Source organism: Protopterus annectens, chromosome 2.part1, assembly GCF_019279795.1.
Source record: "Protopterus annectens isolate FY-2018-M chromosome 2.part1, PAN1.0, whole genome shotgun sequence".
NCBI classification, from domain to species: Eukaryota; Metazoa; Chordata; order Ceratodontiformes; family Protopteridae; genus Protopterus; species Protopterus annectens.
The window spans coordinates 388,339,201-388,361,617 of NC_056729.1; the positions used below are offsets into that span (position 1 = coordinate 388,339,201).

The window sequence follows — 22,417 nt, forward strand, 5'->3', positions numbered from 1 at the left end:
CTTTATAAATTTATAAGAGCAATATTTAAAATTGTTCCCTATTTTTGGGGCTTTGTCCAGATTTTTTTGTGTTAAGAGGTTGACAGCTATGTAATACCATACTTTCATTAACTACTTATCAAAAGGGTCAGACCTGTAGTGTGACTGGAATCTTGCTGTGAGAAGTGCATTTATGCACTGTCTCTGTCCATTAGGAAGACAGGGGTCAGTCCTGGGATACATTTCCTGTTTCACATACATTTGTCTAAATTACATTTGAAAAGGGACATGGATGGGCTTTGTTTTATGTGGATGGGAAGTATGCTCCAGAGCAGTGGTATCCATTGGCATATGCATCAGTCCCTCCAAAGCATTTTGTTTTTGTTGCAGAAACAAGGAGAAAGTTACTGTCACCTACCTGTCAGGTGCCATAATCCACCACATAACGCACGCACTCAGGTCACTCCACAACAAGTACAAATATGACACTGCCATTGTCCATGTTGGTGTGAATGACCTGAGACGTGCCTCCCTGGACTACATGAAGAGAGACATGGAGGAGCTCTCTGATCTTGTAGCCCAGGCAGGTATGACCCTGGCCCTGAGTAGCATCCTGCAATCACCCAGAATGATGCCACAGTACAAGGACAAAATGATTGACTTCAACAACTGGCTAAGCTTCTGGTGTCATTCTAAGGGGATCTAGTATTTGTCTGCCTGGGACGGCATGATCGACAGACCACGATGTTTTGCCAGAGATGGCTTGCACCTGTCGCCCTTGGGATTCCAGATATAGTGCCTTTTTTAGGCAAGGTTCAAATGACAAATTCACCACCGTAACAGGTACAAACAAGCAAAATCTGAGGGTAATGCTACTCAATACTAGAAGTCTAAACCTCAAAATGCACTCACTCCAGGCACTTCTTAAAATGGAGAACATCGACATCTGTGCAGTGACAGAGACCTGGTTCAAAGCTCCAGAGAGCACCCCTGCATTACCAGGCTATAATTCATACCACACCTTTTGGCCACCTAACCCAGAACGAAGCACTAAAGGTGGAGGCGTGTCCATATTCATTAAGGATATCCACACCTCCAGGCTAGTTGAACAGCATAATGCATCCGAGAATATCCAAGTGCAACTAACTCTGAGCAAGACCACAATCCAAATTGTAGCTTGCTACAGACCCCCCACCACGTCCCAGGATTCCCACTCCTCATTTCTTGATACACTGGAAAGTATTAGGGTACAACCCAACACCCTAATAATGGTCAATTTCAACTACCCCATCATTAACTGGAAAAATTACTCATGTACCAACTCTTTTGCTCAACATTTTCTGGAATTCATAAATTCCAACGCCTTGGATCAACTTATTCACACCTCCACCAGGGGCAGTAATATCCTAGACCTGGTCATTACCAACATGGGCAACCAGTGTTCCACACCAGAGGTCAATTCCTTGTTGGTCAGATCCGACCACAAGCTTAATCATCCTAGACCTCCACATGCCACCCCCACCCCCCAATTACGGAAACCACCGTAAAAAACTTCTCCAAAGCCAACTTCACACTTCTTAAGACAGAAGTGGCAAACTTCATAACACCCATGTAGACAGACAATAGAGTTACGACTGCTGAATCCTACACAAATGCACTTTATAAGCACTTACACGAGTGCATGGATCATGCTATCCCTAATAGAATAAAGATGCTATCCTCCAAAAAAAGGAAGCCGATCTGGTGGTCCTCTACCATAAACAAACTCTACAACAGAAGAAAGAAACTGTTGTAAAAAAGAGTAAAATCCCATGACTGGAGGAATGCCATGGTCAACCTCAGTAAGAAGCTGAGATCCCTCATAAAATCCTCCAAAGCTAGTTACAAAAATGAAATTGCCACTGACTCTAAAAACAGCCACAAAGCATTCTATAGCTATGCCAAGAATCTCAATGGCAACACTCAGATCTGCTCTGAATTACAGCACAATGGCACTAAATATACAGAAGCAACTGATATTGCCAACATCCTGACAGATAGGTTCAGTGCTAACTTTACCCCCCTCTCACCCACCGGAGGGCACATCTCTATACAGGAAGAATGCAAAGTTCCTGTAATCACGGCTGCACAGGTAAAAAAACACACTCTCCAAAGCCAAGAACACAGCATCCATGGGACCTGACAATATCCCAGGCTGCATTCTACATGAACTACAGAATGAACTGGCACCCTACCCAAGTACCATGTTCAGTCAAAGCCTCACCTCAGGCTTTGTGCCCACTGAATGGCGCACAGTGACGGTTATCCCACTCCACAAAGGGGGAGCCACGCCGGACCCTGGGAACTACTGCCCCATTAGCCTGACGAGCCTGGTCTGCAAGGCCATGGAATGCATCATCATGGAACTCATAAACAAAGACATTGGTAATCACCAAACTCTGGACCCTACCCAGTTCGGATTTGTAAAAGGCAGATCATTTCTCCTAAACCTGATTTACTTCTTTGAAGCAGTCACCAAAGCCATAGATGAGGGTAAGGTGGTTCACACAGCTTATCTAGATCTCGCCAAGGCTTTAAACACCATCCCCCACTCTGAAATTATAGATAAGCTCACTAAACTAGGTATAAATCCCTATGTCACAAGATGGGGTGCCAACTGGCTCACGGACAGAACCCACACTGTGAAAGTAGCAGACTCCAAATCTGACTTCAGACCAGTGACAAGTGGAGTACCACAGGGTTCAGTCCTGGGTCCTCTCCTGTTTGGTATCTACTTCTCTGAAGTACAGGCTAACACAGAAGGTCTTTGGCTAACAAAGTTCGCAGATGACTGCAAACTATGAGCCATAATCGAAACTCCTAATGATGTGGACATACTACAAAAGGGCCTCTCACTGAGACAGATGCTTGGTGTCAAAGCCTGAAGCTCAATGCCAAAAAGTGTATTGTCATACCCTTTGGTAAAAACTCTGTACCCATGAACTACCACATAGCTGGCAGTCTACTTAACACCGAAAATGTGATAAGAGACCTTGGGACACAGGTGGACAGTAGTCGCTCCTTTGATAATCACTTCGCTACAGTGGTCAGGAAATCCTTCTACGTGGCTCACCTCATCACAAAAGGTTTCTCATCCAGAAAAAAAGAGGTAATTGTTCCCCTCTACTCATCACTCAGACTCATTATAGAGTACAACTCTCCTTTTGGTATGTACCTCACAAGACGTCTACAACAACTGGAAAGGCCCCAGAAATACCTCACATGGAGGATTACTGGCCTCAAACAGATGCCCTATGCAGACAGTCTCAAAAAATTCCAGCTTTACTCCGTCGCATATCGCCTACTCAGAGGCAATCTCTGCCTAACATACAAAGCTATGTCAAACCCAGAGCTGTTGGACATGCTCCACTTAAAGAAATCCCAATCCCTCTGAGCTACACACTCTAGGGGCCTAAACCTTATCACCACAATAAACAGAACATGCTGGAGGGATAGATTCCTGTCCCAGAGACTTCCCATACTCTGGAACAGACTACCTATCTATGTCAAACAGAGCTCCTCATTAGCACTCTTCAAAAAAAATCTTGATTGGATGGGAGATAGAAAATTCACCTCGGGGATCACTTCTGTGGCTCTGCTCGACAGGGGCACAGGAAAATGATTTTCTTTGGTGGCGAAAGCCAGTGTATATTTTTGACTAGGCTTATATAGGCCCTAGGGCCAATATCCTAGTACCCTCCTATGAACCTAGTTCTAGTACCATTTGACTTGCGAGTGTACATTATATCCTTTAGGACTCGGTCAGTGGATGAGTTATGAGCCAGGCATATGTTTCTTCTTTGTAGTCTGTATGAAAAAGCGTATAGGGACAGGGCTATTAGGTGGTCCATGTAGGTCACGGGCCCTAGGCCCGGTGTTCTCTTTGCACAAACCCTCTGTGGTTGCTCCAGTTGCTGCAAATGCATGGACAGATACATTCAAAACTTGGCGGTGTACTGAATGAGGGGTCTAATAAGGGCTTAGTAGAATGAGATAATCACCTCTGGACCTAGATATACCCTTTATTTATAAGCTGCACAATATAGAAGGACTTCCTTACAACAGACACGTGTTGGTGAAATGAAAGGGTATTGACTAAGAATGTTCCCAAAATCCTAATTATTAGTCTGGTCCTATGGATGTACTGTTACTGTGATAGTTCCTAGGAACAGCTGGCTGTCCAAAGGACACAATAATGTACTTTTTGGCATTTATCTTTAGTTCATGGTTACACCACTTACTGATTTAGGACAAGCCCTCCTGGAGGATTGTTGAATCTGCTCCCAGCTTTAAGCAAGCTTGAACTTCTGAGAAACAGATGCTAAACAGGAGTGGTTTCAGTACAGAGCCCTGTAGGACCTCACTAGTGACATGTGTTTTTGTGGAGATGGCTTCCCCTATCTTAACACACTGTGCCCTATCGATGAGCTTTTTTGCAACCCAGCAGTTGTCAAAGAGGTTTATTCCTAATTTACCAAGCATTTCATTTTTGTCAAAAAGCCTTGGCCATGTCAAAGCAGACAGTATGTACTCTCTTCCCTTTTGTGCACAGCTTTGCTGGCTTCTTTAAAAATGTTCACTAAGTTCAGAACACATGATCTGCCTTTGACAAAACCAAACTGAGATGGGTCCAGTGTATGAATGTTACCTATGTCTATTCCCTCCTCACTCTCTTGCTTACCCCAGGAAACATTTAACCTAGCCTTCTGGACTGTAAACATATTTATGCAGACAACACCAGACAAATATCTTAAACTTCCCTGCTTCTGTAAGCTAACCTAGAAAAGGGACATAATCTCCTTTACCATACCTCTCTGGTACACTGGAAACTCAGCCCCTCGCTCAACCCTTTTTCACATCTTTTCTGCATTGCCCTTCTCACCCTTGTTAATCCTATAGCACTAAATTATTATTTTCCAACTCTTGCCTTTTCCTCCCTAACCTGAGCAAACCATTGTACTACTGTATGCCTTCTCTCCACTTCACATTCCACCTGCCTCACACTTCTAATGCTTTGCTTCATAACAAGGCATAATTTACTGACCTCACCATTTACAGCAATTCTTCGCTCATTTTACCCCAGCTTTTTATTTACCTTAACCAACAGATGCCAATATTTCAGTTTTTTTGCCAGTCTTCATCTCCAAAAAATCTAATAATTTTCATCTTTGTTTGCTACAGCTTCTACTGGTATTAACTACCTCTAACCAACCTTTACTCTCCTTCCTTCTAAACCAACTTGTCAAATGCTTTAAGTTCCTACTTACAAATACACTTTGACATGACTCGAGTCTCCCAGCACACATCCACCAAATATGAATGTGTTTCTACCCTACTTTTCCCCAGTGTTCTATAATTCACAAAAACACATCTCTTGATAAGCTTTCATTTGTACCGACTGTAGGTAGCAATGTATATCAAGCACCCCCATTCACCATAGCTCTTCTGACAGTGTCAGTCTCCCATGTCACCCAGAGCTCCCACCCACTCCATAAAATTGTATACCGATTGCCTGAGATGCACACCCTCCCTGATTAGGACCTGGCACAAGAAGGTTTGGGCCACATAAATAAAGTGTGAGAGTACAAACATCTGCATTGCCATTAATGTGATCCAATTCTTATATCATAACTTTCCAGTATGAAAGAATTTCTTTACTTTAGCCATTACTACTTCTAAACTTTACCTGAACAAACCTTCCAATGTATCTTTCAAAACCAGTCCCCAAATATTTCAGTTTTTCATGCCTCCATAAGAATTTAAACTGTACTATGACATCATTTGTAGGCTGGGAATTTAGACAATGCTGGTGTCTTGTTGATATTGATTTTATATATTTATATAGTCCCCATTCCTTCAACATACTGAACAACCTCTGTACAGCCCTCTGTAGAAATGTTTAACAAGCTTATTATTTAATTGACAAACATCACCAGCATCAGCTGTTTTGACCACAGGCATAACTTTGATTTCCTGGCTCCCATTTCCACATTGCTAACTTTTCCAGATATACTAAAAGGACTAAAGGCAACAGTGGGGCAACTTTGCCTTATGCCTCTAGTCAGTTTTGAGTGCTGACTGCCTCATCAAAATCCTGATCCTTGCTGTTAACCCACCAAAGACTGTCCTTAAATAGTCTATAAACTCTAAAAGAAAAATCATATTTCCATTACGTGGAACAAAAACTTTCACTGCTAAGAGGCATTTTATACCAGGAGAAGGTCCGTAAGTGTGGAGTGTCACTGCAGCACTGACAAATCACAGTCTGCTACAAAGTCCACATTCTTAGGCAAGCTAATGGAACCACAAGAACAAAGATGGCCATCAAGCCAAGAACTAACAGTAAGGTCTGAGCTTGGACCCTGAACTGCTTCCTCAACCAGAGGGCTACACCCATGACTTTCTAAGCCCACTAAATGGGTAATCACCAGCAATAGAAAGTGGCTGGATGAAGGCATGCTCTGGAACAGGAACAGAAAGAGCTTCCCATTTATAATCTCTCCCGGGGACTGCAACCACTTGTACACCCAACTACAGGAACATAACCACAGAATCCCTAACTGTAGCGAACAACAGCCTGTTATCCAAATAATGGAACAGAAACAACTTACCCCTGCAAGGATTTTGCCTTCATGGTCAACACCTAAGAAAATATGCTGGATGCTGAAAAAAGCTAAAATGGTGATGATCTTGACTGGCAATAATTTCAACTCGGACAAAATGGAGGAATCTCCTGTACAACCTCCACACTACGATATGGCAGAAAGCATCCATCATATCTAGTGACATCATACAAATGAGTTATGTTGCATTACGACTACAATCGTCTGGATAGCTACCATCCAGAATCTAACCCGAGATGTGTTGGTTAAAGTCACTTAAACCCTTGATGCGACGATCATCATTCCATTCCCTTACAACCAGAAAAGGACAGAAGAACTGACAACCTTGTGCTGAATACTGTGCTAGCTTTCTTGCTTCTCTGAAAATCAGACTCTGAGCCTGTCCCAATGGTTCCCCTGATATGGTCTGGATCCTTAATGGAGTCCCTTTTAGGGAAAACCTGAGCACTTCAAGATGTGGCATTGGCATGATCCTAATAAGAACCCACAAGGGCATTTGCCTTCTTATGGCCAGTGTAACCAGAGTATGGATGTTTCCATGCTCCAGTAACAACATCTTTGATCACTGATCCATGGGCATTTTAGAGAGAAAAAGAAGGAAAAGTGCAGGAGCCCAATCCACATAGACTTTCATATGCTTTAATTTCTTTTCTAAGGATTGGTCATCTGCGAGGAAGTTGTAGGCGAGAAAGAATCACTGTCCTTGCCTCTGGGTTCCCAAATTCCTCACAGAAATAGAAACCTAAGTAGGAGGCAGTAACCTGTTCCCCAACAGCTACAAGGATGAAGATCACTCACTACCTTGGCACATGGGCAAGTACATGATGTACATGTGATAGGTGAAAAGAATCCACCACCCTGAAGCACACCTGCCAATGGAAGTGCACAGGCAAGAAAAGCCCGTGTCAGGTCCACTTTTGTCATCAGGCCATATTCCCGAACTATGGGGCAACATACCAGTGAATCAAGTTCCCACTAAACACTGACCTTTTCTTTACTGCCTACAGCCTTAGCTACAAGTCCGACTTCATTGCTTCCTAACTCCAGATAACATTTGTAGTAATTTAACTTATTTTTGTTAAAATTAGTAGTTCTCTTTTTCATACACATCAATGTATCGTGCCAGAACAGAGTATGAAACAGCCACAAAGCTTGTTCTGCTGTAACATATGTAAAGAAGTTATGTACTCACCATAACATTCCATGTGCATTGTCCATCTCGCCTTCATTCTGTACTAGTTTGGTTCGGAACAGATTCTCAGTTCCGACTCGGCCTTATACAAAAGCTCGAGGCCTTCTACTAGTTCATGGCTGATACCCTATGCCATGATGCTCTAGGAAACTCCCCAGATCTTGTTTGCTGGTATAATAACAGGTACATATAAAATAATTACTACCTTAAGAGCTATAAAGAGGGTCAGAGAACATTAGTCACCAATTGAATCCGCTCAGTCCTCCAGGAGCTAATGGCTGGGGGAAGGAGGGTGGGATGTAAGAATGAAGGCGAGATTGACAACACACATGGAATGTTATGGTGAGTACATGACTTCTTTATGTGATGTTGTCCTATCTCGCTCCTTCATTCTGTACTGGTTGTGACAGCATCCCTAGCGTTGCTGCAGCACAAATGGTATCAATTGGCAGTTTTGCCCGAAAGGAGGAAGAGGTTGCTATAGCTCTTGTAGAATGACCTTTTACTTTGTCTTTAAGTTCTTTGTTCTGTGATTTGTAGGTAAATGTAATACAGTCTGACAGCCATCTGTAAAGTGTGACCTTAGTAACTGGAGCACTCTTGTAGTCTGAGGAGGACACAAACAATTGGTCAGTCTTTCTAGAGTCCTTCATTCTATGCAAGTAGAAACTTAATAGTCCTATGTACATCTAGTTGATGTAGCATATATTCTGCCTTACTGCCATAGTTGGGAAAAAAACTGGTAAGTCTATGGATTGGTTTAAGTTAGATTCTGAACATACTTTAGGTTCAAAGGACGGGTTTGTTCATAGAGACACTCTCGTCTTTATGGACCAGCATACAGGGGGCGTTTATAGACAATGCTTGTTAACGCCAAAACTCTCCAAACTGAAGTGATGGCTATTAAAAGACTTGCCTTCCAAGTTAAAAATGTCAGATCACAGGATGATGCAGGTTCAAAAGAGGGAAGAATCAAATGGGATAAGACAAAATTCAGGTCCCATGGCGCTAGGGGTGCTTTAATGGGTGATCTTAATAAAACCCCTACAGGAATGCTTTGCAAAATCTGTGGGACATCACATTTGGCCCTGAATTACCTATATGAAAGTTTGATATTGCTGCTAATTGAACTCTAACAGTAGCTGCAGCTGCACCCTCATGAAAGAGCTTTGTCAAGAACTCTAGTATGGGAGATACTGGGGAAGGGAAAGGGTCAATATGATTATTCACAATCCAAAAGGAAAATCTCTTCCGTTTGTTGATGTACAATTTTCTCGTTGAAGCCTTATGAGATGAAATCAAGATTTGTTTCACTGAAGGGGAAAGGTCATGTAGCCTGGCTATGTTTGGAATCGGAGCAGCCAAGCTGTCAACTTGAGGGTTTGAAGGGATGGGTGGAGCATTCCTAACGCATTAGTCAGAAGTTCTAGAACTGGGTCCAGAATCCACGGCTCCTCCTGAAGAAGACGCCAAAGGAAGGGGAACCAGATTTGACAAGGCCAGTAAGGGGCGACAAGTATTAAGGTCCTTCCCAAGTCTCTGGCTTTCTGAAGAGCTTTGGGTATCAATGGGAAGGGAGGGAAGGTGTAGAGGAGACCCAAGGGTCAATCGTGTACAAGTGCATCCCTTGGTGATTCTCCTGGTGGGGGAATTAGGGCAAGATAGCTGCTGCATTTGGCACTCATGGACGTGGCAAAAAGATCACAGCAAGGCTGGCCCCAGTTGCAGAAAATCATTTTCACTATCTCTTGTTTTAGGGACCAGTCATGAGGCATCAGAATCACCCTGCTGAGTTTGTCCTATATCACGCTGGATTTCCCCAGGATGTCACCCACTGTCATACTCTCAGGGCCTCCTGAAAAGGGGGTAAGATCTGGTTCCTCCTTGTTTGTTAATATACCACACGACCAACATGTTGTCTATCTGTATTGCAATAGTTCCTAACGGAAGAGAGTCTTGGAATGCTTGCAGCGTTAAAAACACTGCTCTCATCTCTAGGACATTGATGTGCAAATGGGCCTCGTGATCCTGCCAAGTGCCTTGGACTGTCCTTCCCCGATAATGCCCCCCCCATCTGGGAAGCATCCGTAGTCACTGTGGCTAAAGGCTGTGGAAGAACAAAGGGTCAACCTAAAAGTCACATGAATGGAGTGAAGCCACCAACAAAGGTCTTTCCTGCAAGATTCTGTTGTCGTAATTTGGTAGGACATGGGTAGCTCCTGCATGGACCACTGAGTGAACAGCAGCCACTACAGAATCCTCATGTGGGGCCGTGCCAATGGAATCAAGTTTATCACTGCTGCCATGGTCCCTAATACTTTCAGGACTATTCTTGCTTGAACCTTCCTCTTGAAAGTAGGTTTATAACCTGATGCCAAAGGACTTGCACTCTTTCTGGGGGAAGTTTTGCCATCATTTTTGTAGTATCTAAGTCTGCTCCTATAAAAACGATACACTGGGATGGCAATAAGGGAGATTTTTCATAATTTATTTTGATCCTTCGATGAGAGCAGAGTTTTAGTGTGGTGTCTCTCACTTTTATTAGTAGATGCTCGGTGGTGGCGGTTAGGAGCCAGTCATCTAGGTACGGAAACACTCAGAATCCTAAGTGTCTCAAGTGATCATGATGACTGCCATACACTTGAACACTCTGGGGGCTGTAGTGAGACCAAAGGGTAGAGCTCGAAACTGGTAGTGAATGGCTCCCAGACAAAAGCGCAAATGACCCCTGGATCGCCTGTCCATCTTTATGTGGTAGTACACATCCTGGAGGTCTACAGAGCACATCCGATCGTCTTGTCCCAGAAAAGGGAGTATCGACTGAAGTGTTACTGTCTGGAACTTTGATTTTCTGACAGACTTGTTTAATTTGCTGAGATCCAGGATGGGTCTCCAGTACCTTTTTCTTTGGAACTAAAAAGAACCTCGAGTAAGTTCCAGATCTTATTTGGTCTGCAGGGACTGTCTGGATGACTTTTTTCTAGCAACTTTTGCATTTCTAGAGTTGCTTGCTCCCTTTGACTGGGTGGAATGTCTGGGATGTTTTTTATGTTTGGGATGGGGAAGGAAAAGGGTATGGAGTAACTTTTGGACACGATGCTTTGTACCCACTTGTCTTTTGTTATTTTTAGTCAGGCTTCTGGGTACAAAGATAATTGACCCCCAACTGCCTCCAGAGACAGACAGATGGGCCTCCTTTCAGGAGCGCTGGAAGGGATTACCAAGGAAAGATTCCCTGTCACCCTGATTTTGCAGACCCCCTCTGCCATGTGATCGCCGTCTTCCATTACTGCTTCTCCCTCTGCCCCTGGGGGAAGAATCACCATGTGTGTCCTGGAAAGCTCTCTGGGATTTTTGGAACCACATTTTCCCTCCCTTCTGACCTTTTAGGTAAGGTCTAGAGGGTAGTGCAAAAATGGACTCCTACAGCAGGGAGAGTTTTTCCTTCTTGTTCACACCTGATTAGTGTGTCTTTGACTTTAGGCCTGAACAAGGACGTGCCATCAAAGGGGGTGTTAACAAAAGAAGATTTGAAGGACACTGCAAAGTTACACAGGCACATGCAGGAATGTCTCCTTAGGGAAGTTCCTGAACCCACTGCCCTACTCGCTCCATCATCTGCATAAGAAATGACTCTCATGGAGGAGTTTACTACTGAATTCAAGGTGGAGAGCTGAGAGGAAACTTTTTCTGCTACGCCTTCAGCTACTGAACCCTGGAGAGTATCTCCTAGCTCCTTCAGGAGATCTCTCTGAAGTCTGGTAAAATGGGTAAGGTAATTCAGCGATCTGAATGCAAAGGTCACTGAAGAAAAGGTGTGCTTTCCGTATCTGTCCATCATACCAGACTCTTTGTTCAGTGGATGGACAGACGAGGACGTCTCTGACAGTTCCTTTTTAGTGGCCCCCGCCACCACCATAGTATCTACTGGGACACCCTTTGTAAGGAAGTGTCTATCAGCAGGGGATGTTATAAACTTATTTGGTCTCCAGGGAACAGGCTCCATTGAGTCTGGAGACTCCCATGCCTTTCGACAAACTAGTTCCATCAGTTCATCGCAAGGTGGGGACACCCAAGTGGATGAAGGGTGAGACCCAAAAGCCTTCAGGCACACAGACTCCTTATCAAAAGGGTTGATGGGCTTCCAGCCACCTCTCTGCTTAAGTATTTCTAGTATGTCTGCAAAGGAGACATCCTCAGAAGGTGACCGTGGAGACCCTTCTGACTCATCAAGGTCTGTGTCAGAAATGATGGACTCCTCCTGGGGGGTCTAAATGCTTCCTCTTGTATAATCTCTTACGAGGAACATCTTCAGAAGGGTATTCTGGAGAGATTTTGGAAGAGAGGGTTCACCCAATGGGGCATCCTGAGGCCTAGGGTCTCTGCATGTCTGAGGATGCAGTGGTGCAGAGACAGACACCGGGCCCTTTGGGGGAAGAATGCCCGGAGCTGAGAGTGGAGCTGTCTGTGGAGACGGCACTCTCCTCATCACCTCAAAAGTTCCCCACCCCTGATCAGAGGAAACTCCTGGATCCAAAGAACCAGAAGACATCCCCAGAACCAAGGGAGTTGGCTCTGAGGCCAATGTAGGAGCCGAGCTCACCCGTAACAAAGCCCAGAGAGGCAAGTTCGGATCAGACTTTCCTCCCCGGACCTGACCAGAGAGGGTCAAGCTCCTAGACTACTCAAATTCAGATGGAACCGAGGGTGCCGGAGCGGTAGTTGGAACAGAAGATCCTGGAATAGGTCTTGGTTCTGACGGTTCCACAACCATCAGTTCCAGACATTCTGGCTCTGAAGTCTGGGATCGGATCGGAGGAAGAATGGAAGGTGACAGGGTAGGCTGGGTCGGTTCTGAAACCTCTGGGTCAGATCCAAGAGAAGTTTTGCAAGAGCCGGTGTCTCCGCACCACGTGATCCACATCATCATCTGAAAGGCTCCTGGAGGATCGAATGGAGGGGCCAGGAGATCTGGAAGCTTGTAAAATTGGAGATCTCAATGCTGGAGAAACCGGTTCCAGTTCTGGGGACCAGCTCGGAACTTGAAACACCAAAGGTTCTGACACTGAAGGAGCCGAGGTGGAAGGCTTCTCAGGCCCAATGGGCTTCGGGTCCTATGAAGAAGTCTTTGTTAACATTTTTGTCAGCTCAGACTAAGCTTCTGATGAAGATCATCTACCGGATCATTCAGATTTAGAAGATGGGGAAGGGGTCTGTTTGAAAGGACTCTGACCTTCTCCTATAGTTTCTGAAAAGGAAGTTTTTAATAACCCCCTAAGGATCAACTTATTCTTCGTTTCAAGAAGAACCCTGTGGCTAAAAGAATGACAAATGGCATAGGATTCTTGCAGGTGTACTGCTCTAAGGCAGTACATGCACACAGTATGACCATCAGTCACAGACATTTTTTGACTGCATTTTATACATTTCTTAAACCCTGACAGTTTAACATCTTTGGGCTGTTTTCTGTGAAAAAACAAGCTAGCAGAAAGAAAGTTGGCACAGGAGAAAAAAAATTAACACTACAACTATACATAAAAGAGCAAAATAATTAAACACTCTGTACACACACACACACATATATATATATATATATATATATATATATATATATATATACAGACACACACACACACACACACACACACACACACACACACACATATTGATTTTTTTTTAAACACACACACCATGGGAAAAACCCTCTAATTTAAATGGGCTACACAATCCTCCAACTTAAATGAGCTAGCTTAATTAAAGGCAAAACCAATGAGCTTGACAAGAATGATCTCAAACACACACACCAAGGGTAAAGGCCCTCTAATTCAAATGGGCCAAGCAGCCCTCTAACTTAAACAGGCTAGCTTAAGTAAGACAAAACAACTTAAATTAAACAGCTCTCTAACAAATGAGCTTGACAAGAATTATTTTACACACACACGCTAAGGGAAAAAACTTCTAGCTAGAAAAGAACTTAAGCCGGGATAGGGTAGGAAAAGGCCTTGAGAATAACGATGGGCAACAATCAAAAAACAAAGGCAGCAAACACAGATGCTAAAAGGGTAACTAAATTACTAACTCCAAAAAGAGAAAAAAATAGCTACATTAACTACTATAAACAATTAGAAAGATATCATTTAGCCAGAGCCATTAAGAAGCCCTTGATCTTGTTTTAGTGGCAAACGAGATCTGGGGAGTTTCCTACAGCATCATGGGATAGGGTATCAGTCACAAGCTAGTAGAAGGCCTCGACCTTTTGCATAAGGTAGAGTCAGTACCGAGGATCGGTTCCGAACCTAACCAGTACAGAATGAAGGAGAGACAGGACAACATCACATCACATTGTTTACACAGAGTGATGCTCTTATACCCAGCAAGTTTAGGATAGCCCATTTTAGTGACCATCCTCTACATCATTCCTGCATGTACGACAAGGTAAAAGTGTTTATCAAAATGTGTAAGAACCTGTTTTGCTCAACATGCACACAAATCTATCACAAGAGGGCACCAAAAAGACAATGCTCAGAGATGTTGCACAAAAGACATGGATAAAAAAATCACGTTATATTTTTGTTAGTACAGTAATGAACTGCTATGAAATGTAGTATATTTTTAGTGAGAATTAGCTTCCCTTATGAATGAAATCAAGGTTAAAAAATAAAAGTGAAGGAGATTGTTATAATTACAACTCTGTAATCTACACACTTGGCACTCCATCTTTGCTGAGCTGTGGGTTAAGCGTTGTTTGGCAGTACTCATAGTACCTGAACAGTAATGCCTACAGAGACTTACTGTGTACAGTATATGCCTTTTCAGTTAGGTGGTGTGTCAGTCCACTGCTCACAAGGTGACAGCAGTGTATTCTGAACATACACTGGAGTAAATGCCTATTAGGAGTGCAGGTCTGCACCCACAGAACCTCATTCCCAGTTCTAGCCTTCCTCATACTCTCGTACCAGTTTAAGAACTGTCTAGTTGTGTGCAACCCAAGAGACGCATGTCTTCAAATTCTGCTGGAGTTAGACCAAACTGGGAACCGATCTTGTTCAACCAAGATCAGGGAAGTATGTCTCTGCCTGTGGCTACTCCAAGGCTTTATGAAAGCTGTACACAACTGTTAGCTCAACTGTCAAGGAATGCTGAAGTAGTTGCAAAGACTGTAGCAAAGGAATGAGTCTCATATATTCAAAAACATTACTTTCAGCATGTGTACTCAACTCCTAAACAACGTTTTCTGTGACACTTACACATCCTTGATCAATGGATGGGGTGAAACTTGCAGTGATCGTTGGCAGAAAATGTATGTTTCTGAGACCAAGAACATTGCAATGGACAGAAAAAAATATCTAGCAGCAGTAACAGTCTTTCAACCATGCACCAACTAAGCACCCACTCCTCACAAATATTCCAATTTTCTAGGCAGGTCTGTTTCCGTTACACATGATCAGATGATGGTACACCATCATCTCCCCAAAAAATAGAAAAAGAAAGAAAAAAACAGCACAGCAGTTTACAATGCTAGTAACAAAAGGAATGAGATTCACTCACCCTACATGATAGCACCACAACAGAAGTGAGGGTTCCCTTACTGGTATTTGTCTGACCTTAAATATCAAAGAACTACAGCCTGAGCATCTGAACAGCAGCACTCTCTCCTCTCCTCACAACTACAATTATTATTCAAGATCTGATGGTCTGCAGCAGTGATGTTGGCACAAACTGTCTCATGTATCTTATTGTTCCAGAAATTTAGCCAGTCATCAATGGAAGTGAAACAAGACTTGCCAACTGTTTCAGCAAGCTATACTACCTTCTGTGTAAACAGATTACCCTTGTCAAGGACTCCCAGACCTGACAATAGTGAACCAATAATAAAGTGCCTCCTCCACGACTTGTTAATCTCTCTTTCACTCTTTCACTTTCAATCAAGATTGTCATTAGAATGCCTTCCACTCAAAACATTCTTTCTCTCTCGTTTCCAAAAAGTCAGAAAAGGTGGATGGACTTCAGAACCTCAAACTGCTTAGGCAAATCATAGAGAAACAACAGAGTTCATTTTAAGTCAGAATTTCTGCACTTATGCGCCCTTGCTAACTATCTTGCCTAAAAGATGGCCTAGAAGAGGTTGTGCCTTATACAGTAAATATTTTAACTCACAATTATTTAAAACATACTTCAATTTTTAACCACAGTAATTGGGGGTGATTACAAACCTTAAAAGAGTTGTTACTAAAAGCACTTCTAAGATCAAATTAACATTGTTGGTCTGCACAATGGTACCATACACATCCAGTCATGCAGGTCATGTTTAAAGGCGGATAGTGACCTGCACTGCTTAACATTTATAATTTGAAACAGAGATCTCCTGCAAGCAAAACTGTCCACTGTACCTAGTAGTTATGGGTTCAGTACAGCAATACTAACTTAGCTTTTGTTGATCAGGTTAGCCTACTTTCAGGGGAGATCCAAGGTGGTATTTGTATTGAGAAGAGTAAGTATGACCAGGACAGCAAGGAACTTCCCCACTCTTTTCAGTTCATACTATGGGATCTTTTATATCTATTCCTGCTAGTATCATCTCGGGCACATGGGACTTTGGTTTAACATCTCAGCAAAAGGACAACATCTCAGTAGTGCAGCATCCCCCTTTATTCTGCACAACAGTGTTCATAGGTGTGTACTAGGCTAATGGCCCTGGAGCCTTTACAAGCGTAGCCTGTATAAGTGCCCTGGCATCGTTCCGCCCAACAGTATTGAACACATATCTACACATCTGGTGGGGATAGAACCCAAAGCCTTCTGATCTTATAAGGACAACCATTTGTATTTTGATTTCTATTTGCTATAAGATGAAGTTCACTTTACTGGTGTCCATTTTAACTGGTCTGTACTGTATTTGAAACATTACTGAATACTGACAGGTGACTTGTTATTGATCACGAAGTATGCAATGATTCACACCTACAGCATACTCATATCTGGTGTGATACCAATGCTGGTACTCTTGAAGGCACAGCAAGCTACACCTCAAAGGGGCCCTCAACAAAATACAGACAGCTACTTGTTTAGCATAAAGACATTTTCTACCTGCCCATGTAGAAACAAGTTCTAGTTTAGATGCATTCTTTTCACAGCATATCCGGAAAGAAATGTTGGTATTAAATATCTGGTCAGACATTATTAATTAGTGCTTACATTCTGTAGTAATGATTAAAATTGTTATCTTCTTCAGTCAAGTTATATATAATTTACTTTTTTAACCAGCAAGATATGCTGGTCACAGATGACATTTTAAGACACTTGTTCAGTTACTACAGCAAGAATGTGTATTGCTATTACAGGATGTAACAGTATTAATAACAAATCAAAAATGAAAATTAAAGAAACACATCTATATCCTTTACAATAATGCAGATGGTGAAAAACTGCATTACTCATCGTTAATTCACAAGCAAATAAAAAAAAACAAAAAAAAAAACAGATAAGCAAAAGTGAAAAATGCAGCAGTCTGAATGATGCAATGATACATGAACCAAGAGTAAAGACCACTTCCAATGACAGGCATACTTTAGGAGTTCATTTTTAACAAGGACAATGGTGTAATGTGTCTAGCAATAATCTGAACTATATCCTTAAAGATGAGACTATGCACTTTATATGCTCATCAGAAGATGAGATGTGTGCTTACCTTCGGGAGGCTCAAGGGTGTTCTTAATCTAGTTCGTTTAGTCTTCATTAATGTCCGCTGATCAGCCGGTAGTAAATGATACTTCATAGCTTCAATAAGGTAGTCTTTACAGGCACTGCTATTTTTAACTAATGTTTCCTCTTCCACTCGCTGCAGAACAAATTTGTTAAAGATTACATTTACCTTCCCAAAGGATGGAAAATTAAATCTGCAGACCTGCAGTACAAGATTATCAGATTTTTTTGTTCATTCTAAAACACAACACTGTTGTTTTAAGTATCTTGGCTTCATTCCGCATTCATTATAGTAAGCAAAATATATACTTACATACATACATACATAAACAGAAAGTTTCAGCTAACAGATCTACCACAGAACTAAACACTGCATGACCCTGGATCTGCACACAAACTGAGTACATAGGGAAATACTAACCCCTGCAGTTCATCACTTCTCAGTAGTACAGAAAAATTTTCATTTAAAAAGTTCTCTTGGAATTTAACCAACAGTTATACCACAAACAATATTCATATACCATTACGTACACAGAACAACAAAACACAGTTGGACTTCCTGTGACGTCACCAACATGGAAGCGGATCCGGACATTTTCTCCACTCCTCTGACTTTAAACAACATACTAGTTAAGTTAAAGTATTGTAAACCGTAAAATCACTTACTGTCTCTGTAGCAAAGGCTTGCTCAAAGAAAAAGCAGGCTATCGATCAAGTTATATGACTCGCAGGTCAGAGCAAAGACCAGGCACAAAAATGCTCTCTCCATTCAACCATGTGATGAGAGTAGTAAGGCAGCTGTAGTATCTCAAGCATGGAATTTGTGTATATTGCTGTAAATTATACTGATAAAAATAGATCAAAATTTTGAGCCAGTTATGATGAAATTACTAAAGATAAAGAACACACTCGGAGTATATAGCCAAAGCTGACGTTAAGGACATTAAAACCACTGTTATGTACCACTCTGACTAGCAACCTGTTAAGGACCACTCTGACTAGCTGCAACACATGGGACTAAAATTAAAGACTTGCAGCAGCACCTGCAACTTGCTGGAGCAAAGAAGGAACTCCTCAAATATAAACGCATTTGGCATGTTTAAAAGGCTGGAAATTCAGACTGATATATCCTGCTATTTTGAAAGTCTTTCTCCAGGGAGGTACAATTTTATTTTGCACAGCAGAAGAATTCTACTCCAATCTGAAGCAATCCTCATCAAACATACTTGCAGAAAAGATTTATGATCCAAGCAATTCTGTGAGGCACAAGGATAACTCTACTGTAGAGTGACCTCTGGATTAGTTTATAGTGTTGAAAAGAAGGCTCACTGAATAACAAAAAGCAGTGCATGCTGCTGCTCAATCATAAAAAAACAGATGAATTCTTTGAATATTTTTATGCTCCACTATATTTTCTGGGTAGTTGGTTATTCTACTAAAGCAGCCATTATGCATTTAGCATCATTTGTGAAATATTTTGGGGGGAATATCATTAAAATACAGTGCTTAATATACAAAACTTGCTGGCTGGCTTTGTATTTAGGACAGACTTTGAGGTACACTTGTTACACCACTTCAAGGGACAGTACAGTAGATTTTTGCCATGACTTTTTTGATTAGTTTTTTGAGTAGTTTATGAAGAGTTCATCTCTCTGATGTTACCGAATGTTTCTGGTTTAATTCTCCAGCCCTGACTGACCAACATTTTTCATAATAGTTATCTATTAGTTTCGGATGTACACATTTGCATTTTAGACCATAATTGTGAGCTGTTGATCACTAATGGGGTAAACATCAATAGGTCAACCTTTACTTCCTTCCTGCATGTCTAGAGCTGTCATATTATCTTGGAGCATTAATGGTTTGTTAAACGAATGCAAGAGGATTAATTTTTGCTTGCATCTATGCAATCAAACCACATTTAATTTGTGTCCAAGAAATGTATTTATCTCAATCAGCATACAATACTCTTATTAAGAGGGTATATCATGTAAGGTATTTCTCATTTATCCGTATTAGCCATAAAAGAGGGATTTGTCAATTTTAGTTAGAAATTATATTCCTTTTAGTGTTGCAGAAACTGCCAACAGTCAGGGAAGATACATTCTGGTGAAAGGCAGGCTTTACGGACAAGACAGAATGATAGTTAATGTGAATTTACAACTCAGGACTTCAGTTAAGGAGTTAGCTTTTCAAAGGTTCATAGGTAGGTACTAGGCTATTAGCCCCAAGGCCTATATAAGCCTAGCAAAAAAAGGTACCCAGGCTTTCGCCACCCAAGAAAATTATTTTCCTGTGCCCCTGTTGAGCAGAGCCACAGAAGTGATCCCTGGGGTGAATTTCCTATTTCCCATCCAATCATCAAGATTTTTCTTGAAGAGTGCTAATGAGGAGCTCTGTTTGACATAGATAGGTTAGTTTGTTCCAGAGTATGGGAAGTCTCTGGGACAGGAATCTATCCCTCCAGCATGTTCTGTTTATTGTGGTGACAAGGTTTAGGTCCCTAGACCATGTAGCTCGGAGGGATTGGGATTTCTTTAAATGGAGCATGTTCAACAGCTCTGGGTTTGACACAGCTGTGTATGTTAGGCAGAGATCGTCTGAGTAGGCGATATACGACGGAGTAAAGCTGGAGTTTTTTTGAGACGGTCTGCATAGGGCATCTGAGGCCGGTAATCCTCTTTTGAGGTATTTTTATGGACTTTCCAGCTGTTGTAGATGTTTTGTGAGGTACATACCAAAAGGGGCATTGTACTCTATAATGGGTCTAATGAATGATGAGTAGAGGGGAATAATGACCTTTTTTTTTCTGGATGAGAAACTTTTTGTGATGAGGTGAGCTAAGTAGAAGGATTTCCTGACCACTGTGGCGATGTGATTATCAAAGGAGAAACTACTGTCCACCTGTGTACCAAAGTCTCTTATCACACTTTCGGCGTTAAGTAGACTACCACTGATGTGGTAGTTCATGGGTACAGAGTTTTTACCAAAGGAGATGGCAATACACATTTTGGCACTGAGCTTCAGGCCATGGCTTTGACACCAGGCATCTGTCTCAGTGAGGCCCTGTTGTAGCATGTCCATATTGTTAGGAGTTCCGATTATGGCTCCTAGTTTGCAGTCATCTGCAAACTTTGTTAGCCAAAGACCCTCTGTGTTAGCCTGTACTTCAGAGAAGTAGATACCAAACAGGAGAGGACCCAGGACTGAACCCTGTGGTACTCCACTTGTCACTGGTCTGAAGTTGGATTTGGAGTCTGCTACTTTCACAGTGTGGGTTCTGTCTGTGAGCCAGTTGGCAACCCATCTTGTGACATTGGGATTTATACCTAGTTTAGTGAGCTTATCTATAATTCCAGAGTGGGGGATGGTGTCAAAAGCCTTGGCGAGATCTAGATAAGCTGTGTGAACCACCTTACCCTCATCTATGGCTTTGGTGACTGCTTCAAAGAAGTCAATCAGGTTTAGGAGACATGATCTGCCTTTTACAAACCGAACTGGGTAGGGTCCAGAGTTTGGAGATTACCAATGTCTTTGTTTAGGAGTTCCATGATGATACATTCCATGGCCTTGCAGACCAGGCTCATCAGGCTAATGGGGTGGTAGTTCCCAGGGTCCGTCGTGGCTCCCCCTTTGTGGAGTGGGATAATCGTCGGGGTGCGCCAATCAGTGGGCAAAAAGCCTGAGGTGAGGCTATGATTGAACATGGTACTTAGTAGGGTGCCAGTTCATTCTGTAGTTTGTGTAGAACACAGCCTGGGATATTGTTAGATCCCATGGATGCTGTGTTCTTGGCTTTGGAGTGTGTGTTTTTTACCTGTGCAGCTGTGATTACAGGAACTTTGCATTCTTCCAGTATAGAGATGGGCCCTCTAGGGGGTGAGAGGGGGGTAAATTTAGCACTGAACCTATCTGCCAGGATGTTGGCAATATCAGTTGGTTCTGTATATTTAGTGCCATTGTGCTGTAACCCAGAGCAGATCTGAGTGTTGCCATTGAGATTCTTGACATAGCTATAGAATGCTTTGTGGTTGTCTTTAGAGTCAGTGGCAATTTTGTTTTCGTAACTAGCTCTGGAGGATTTTATGAGGGATCTTAGCTTCTTACTGAGGTTGACCATGGTGTTCCTCCAGTCATGGGATTTTACTCTTTTCTGCAACAGTTTCTTTCTTCTGTTGTAGAGTTTGTTTATGGCAGAGGACCACCAGATTGGCTTCCTTTTTTTGGAGGATAGCATCTTGGTTCTATTAGGGATAGCATGATCCATGCACTCGTGTAAGTGCTTATAAAGTGCATTTGTGTAGGATTCAGCAGTCGTACTTCTATTGTCCATCTGCATGGGTGTCATGAAGTTTGCCACTTCTGTCTTAAGAAGTGTGAAGTTGGCTTTGGAGAAGTTTTTTTACGGTGGTTTCCCTAACTGGGGGTGGGGGTGGGATGTGGATGTCTAGGGTGATTAGCTTGTGGTCGGATCTGACCAATGAGGAATTGACCTCTGGTGTGGGACACTGGTTGCCCATGTTGGTAATGACCAGGTCTAGGATATTGCTGACCCTGGTGGGGGTGTGAATAAGTTGATCCAAGGTGTTAGAATTTATGAATTCCAGAAAACATTGAGCAAAAGAGTTGGTACATGAGTAGTTTTCCCAGTTAATGGTGGGGTAGTTGAAATTGCCCATTATTAGGGTGTTGGGTTGTACCCTAATACTTTCCAGTGTATCAAGAAATGAGGAGTGGGAATCCTGAGGCATGGTGGGGGGTCTGTAGCAAGCTACAATTTGGACTGCGGTCTTGCCCAGAGTTAGTTGCACTTGGATAATCTCGGATGCATTATGCTGTGCAACTAGCCTGGAGGTGTGGATATACTTAATGAATATGGACA

At 42.4% G+C, this 22,417-nt stretch overlaps 1 protein-coding gene across 2 annotated transcripts in view; it reads right to left on the minus strand.

The window, feature by feature from the left end:
- The window catches only part of KLHL2 (kelch like family member 2), a 1,417,988-nt gene that overhangs the window by 564,429 nt on the left and 831,142 nt on the right, over window positions 1-22,417 (minus strand). For both annotated transcript variants that reach the window (XM_044062211.1, XM_044062210.1), the window contains one exon: window positions 17,522-17,671. In XM_044062211.1, the coding sequence (XP_043918146.1) occupies window positions 17,522-17,671 (150 nt within the window). The remainder of the gene's footprint in view (window positions 1-17,521; window positions 17,672-22,417) is intronic.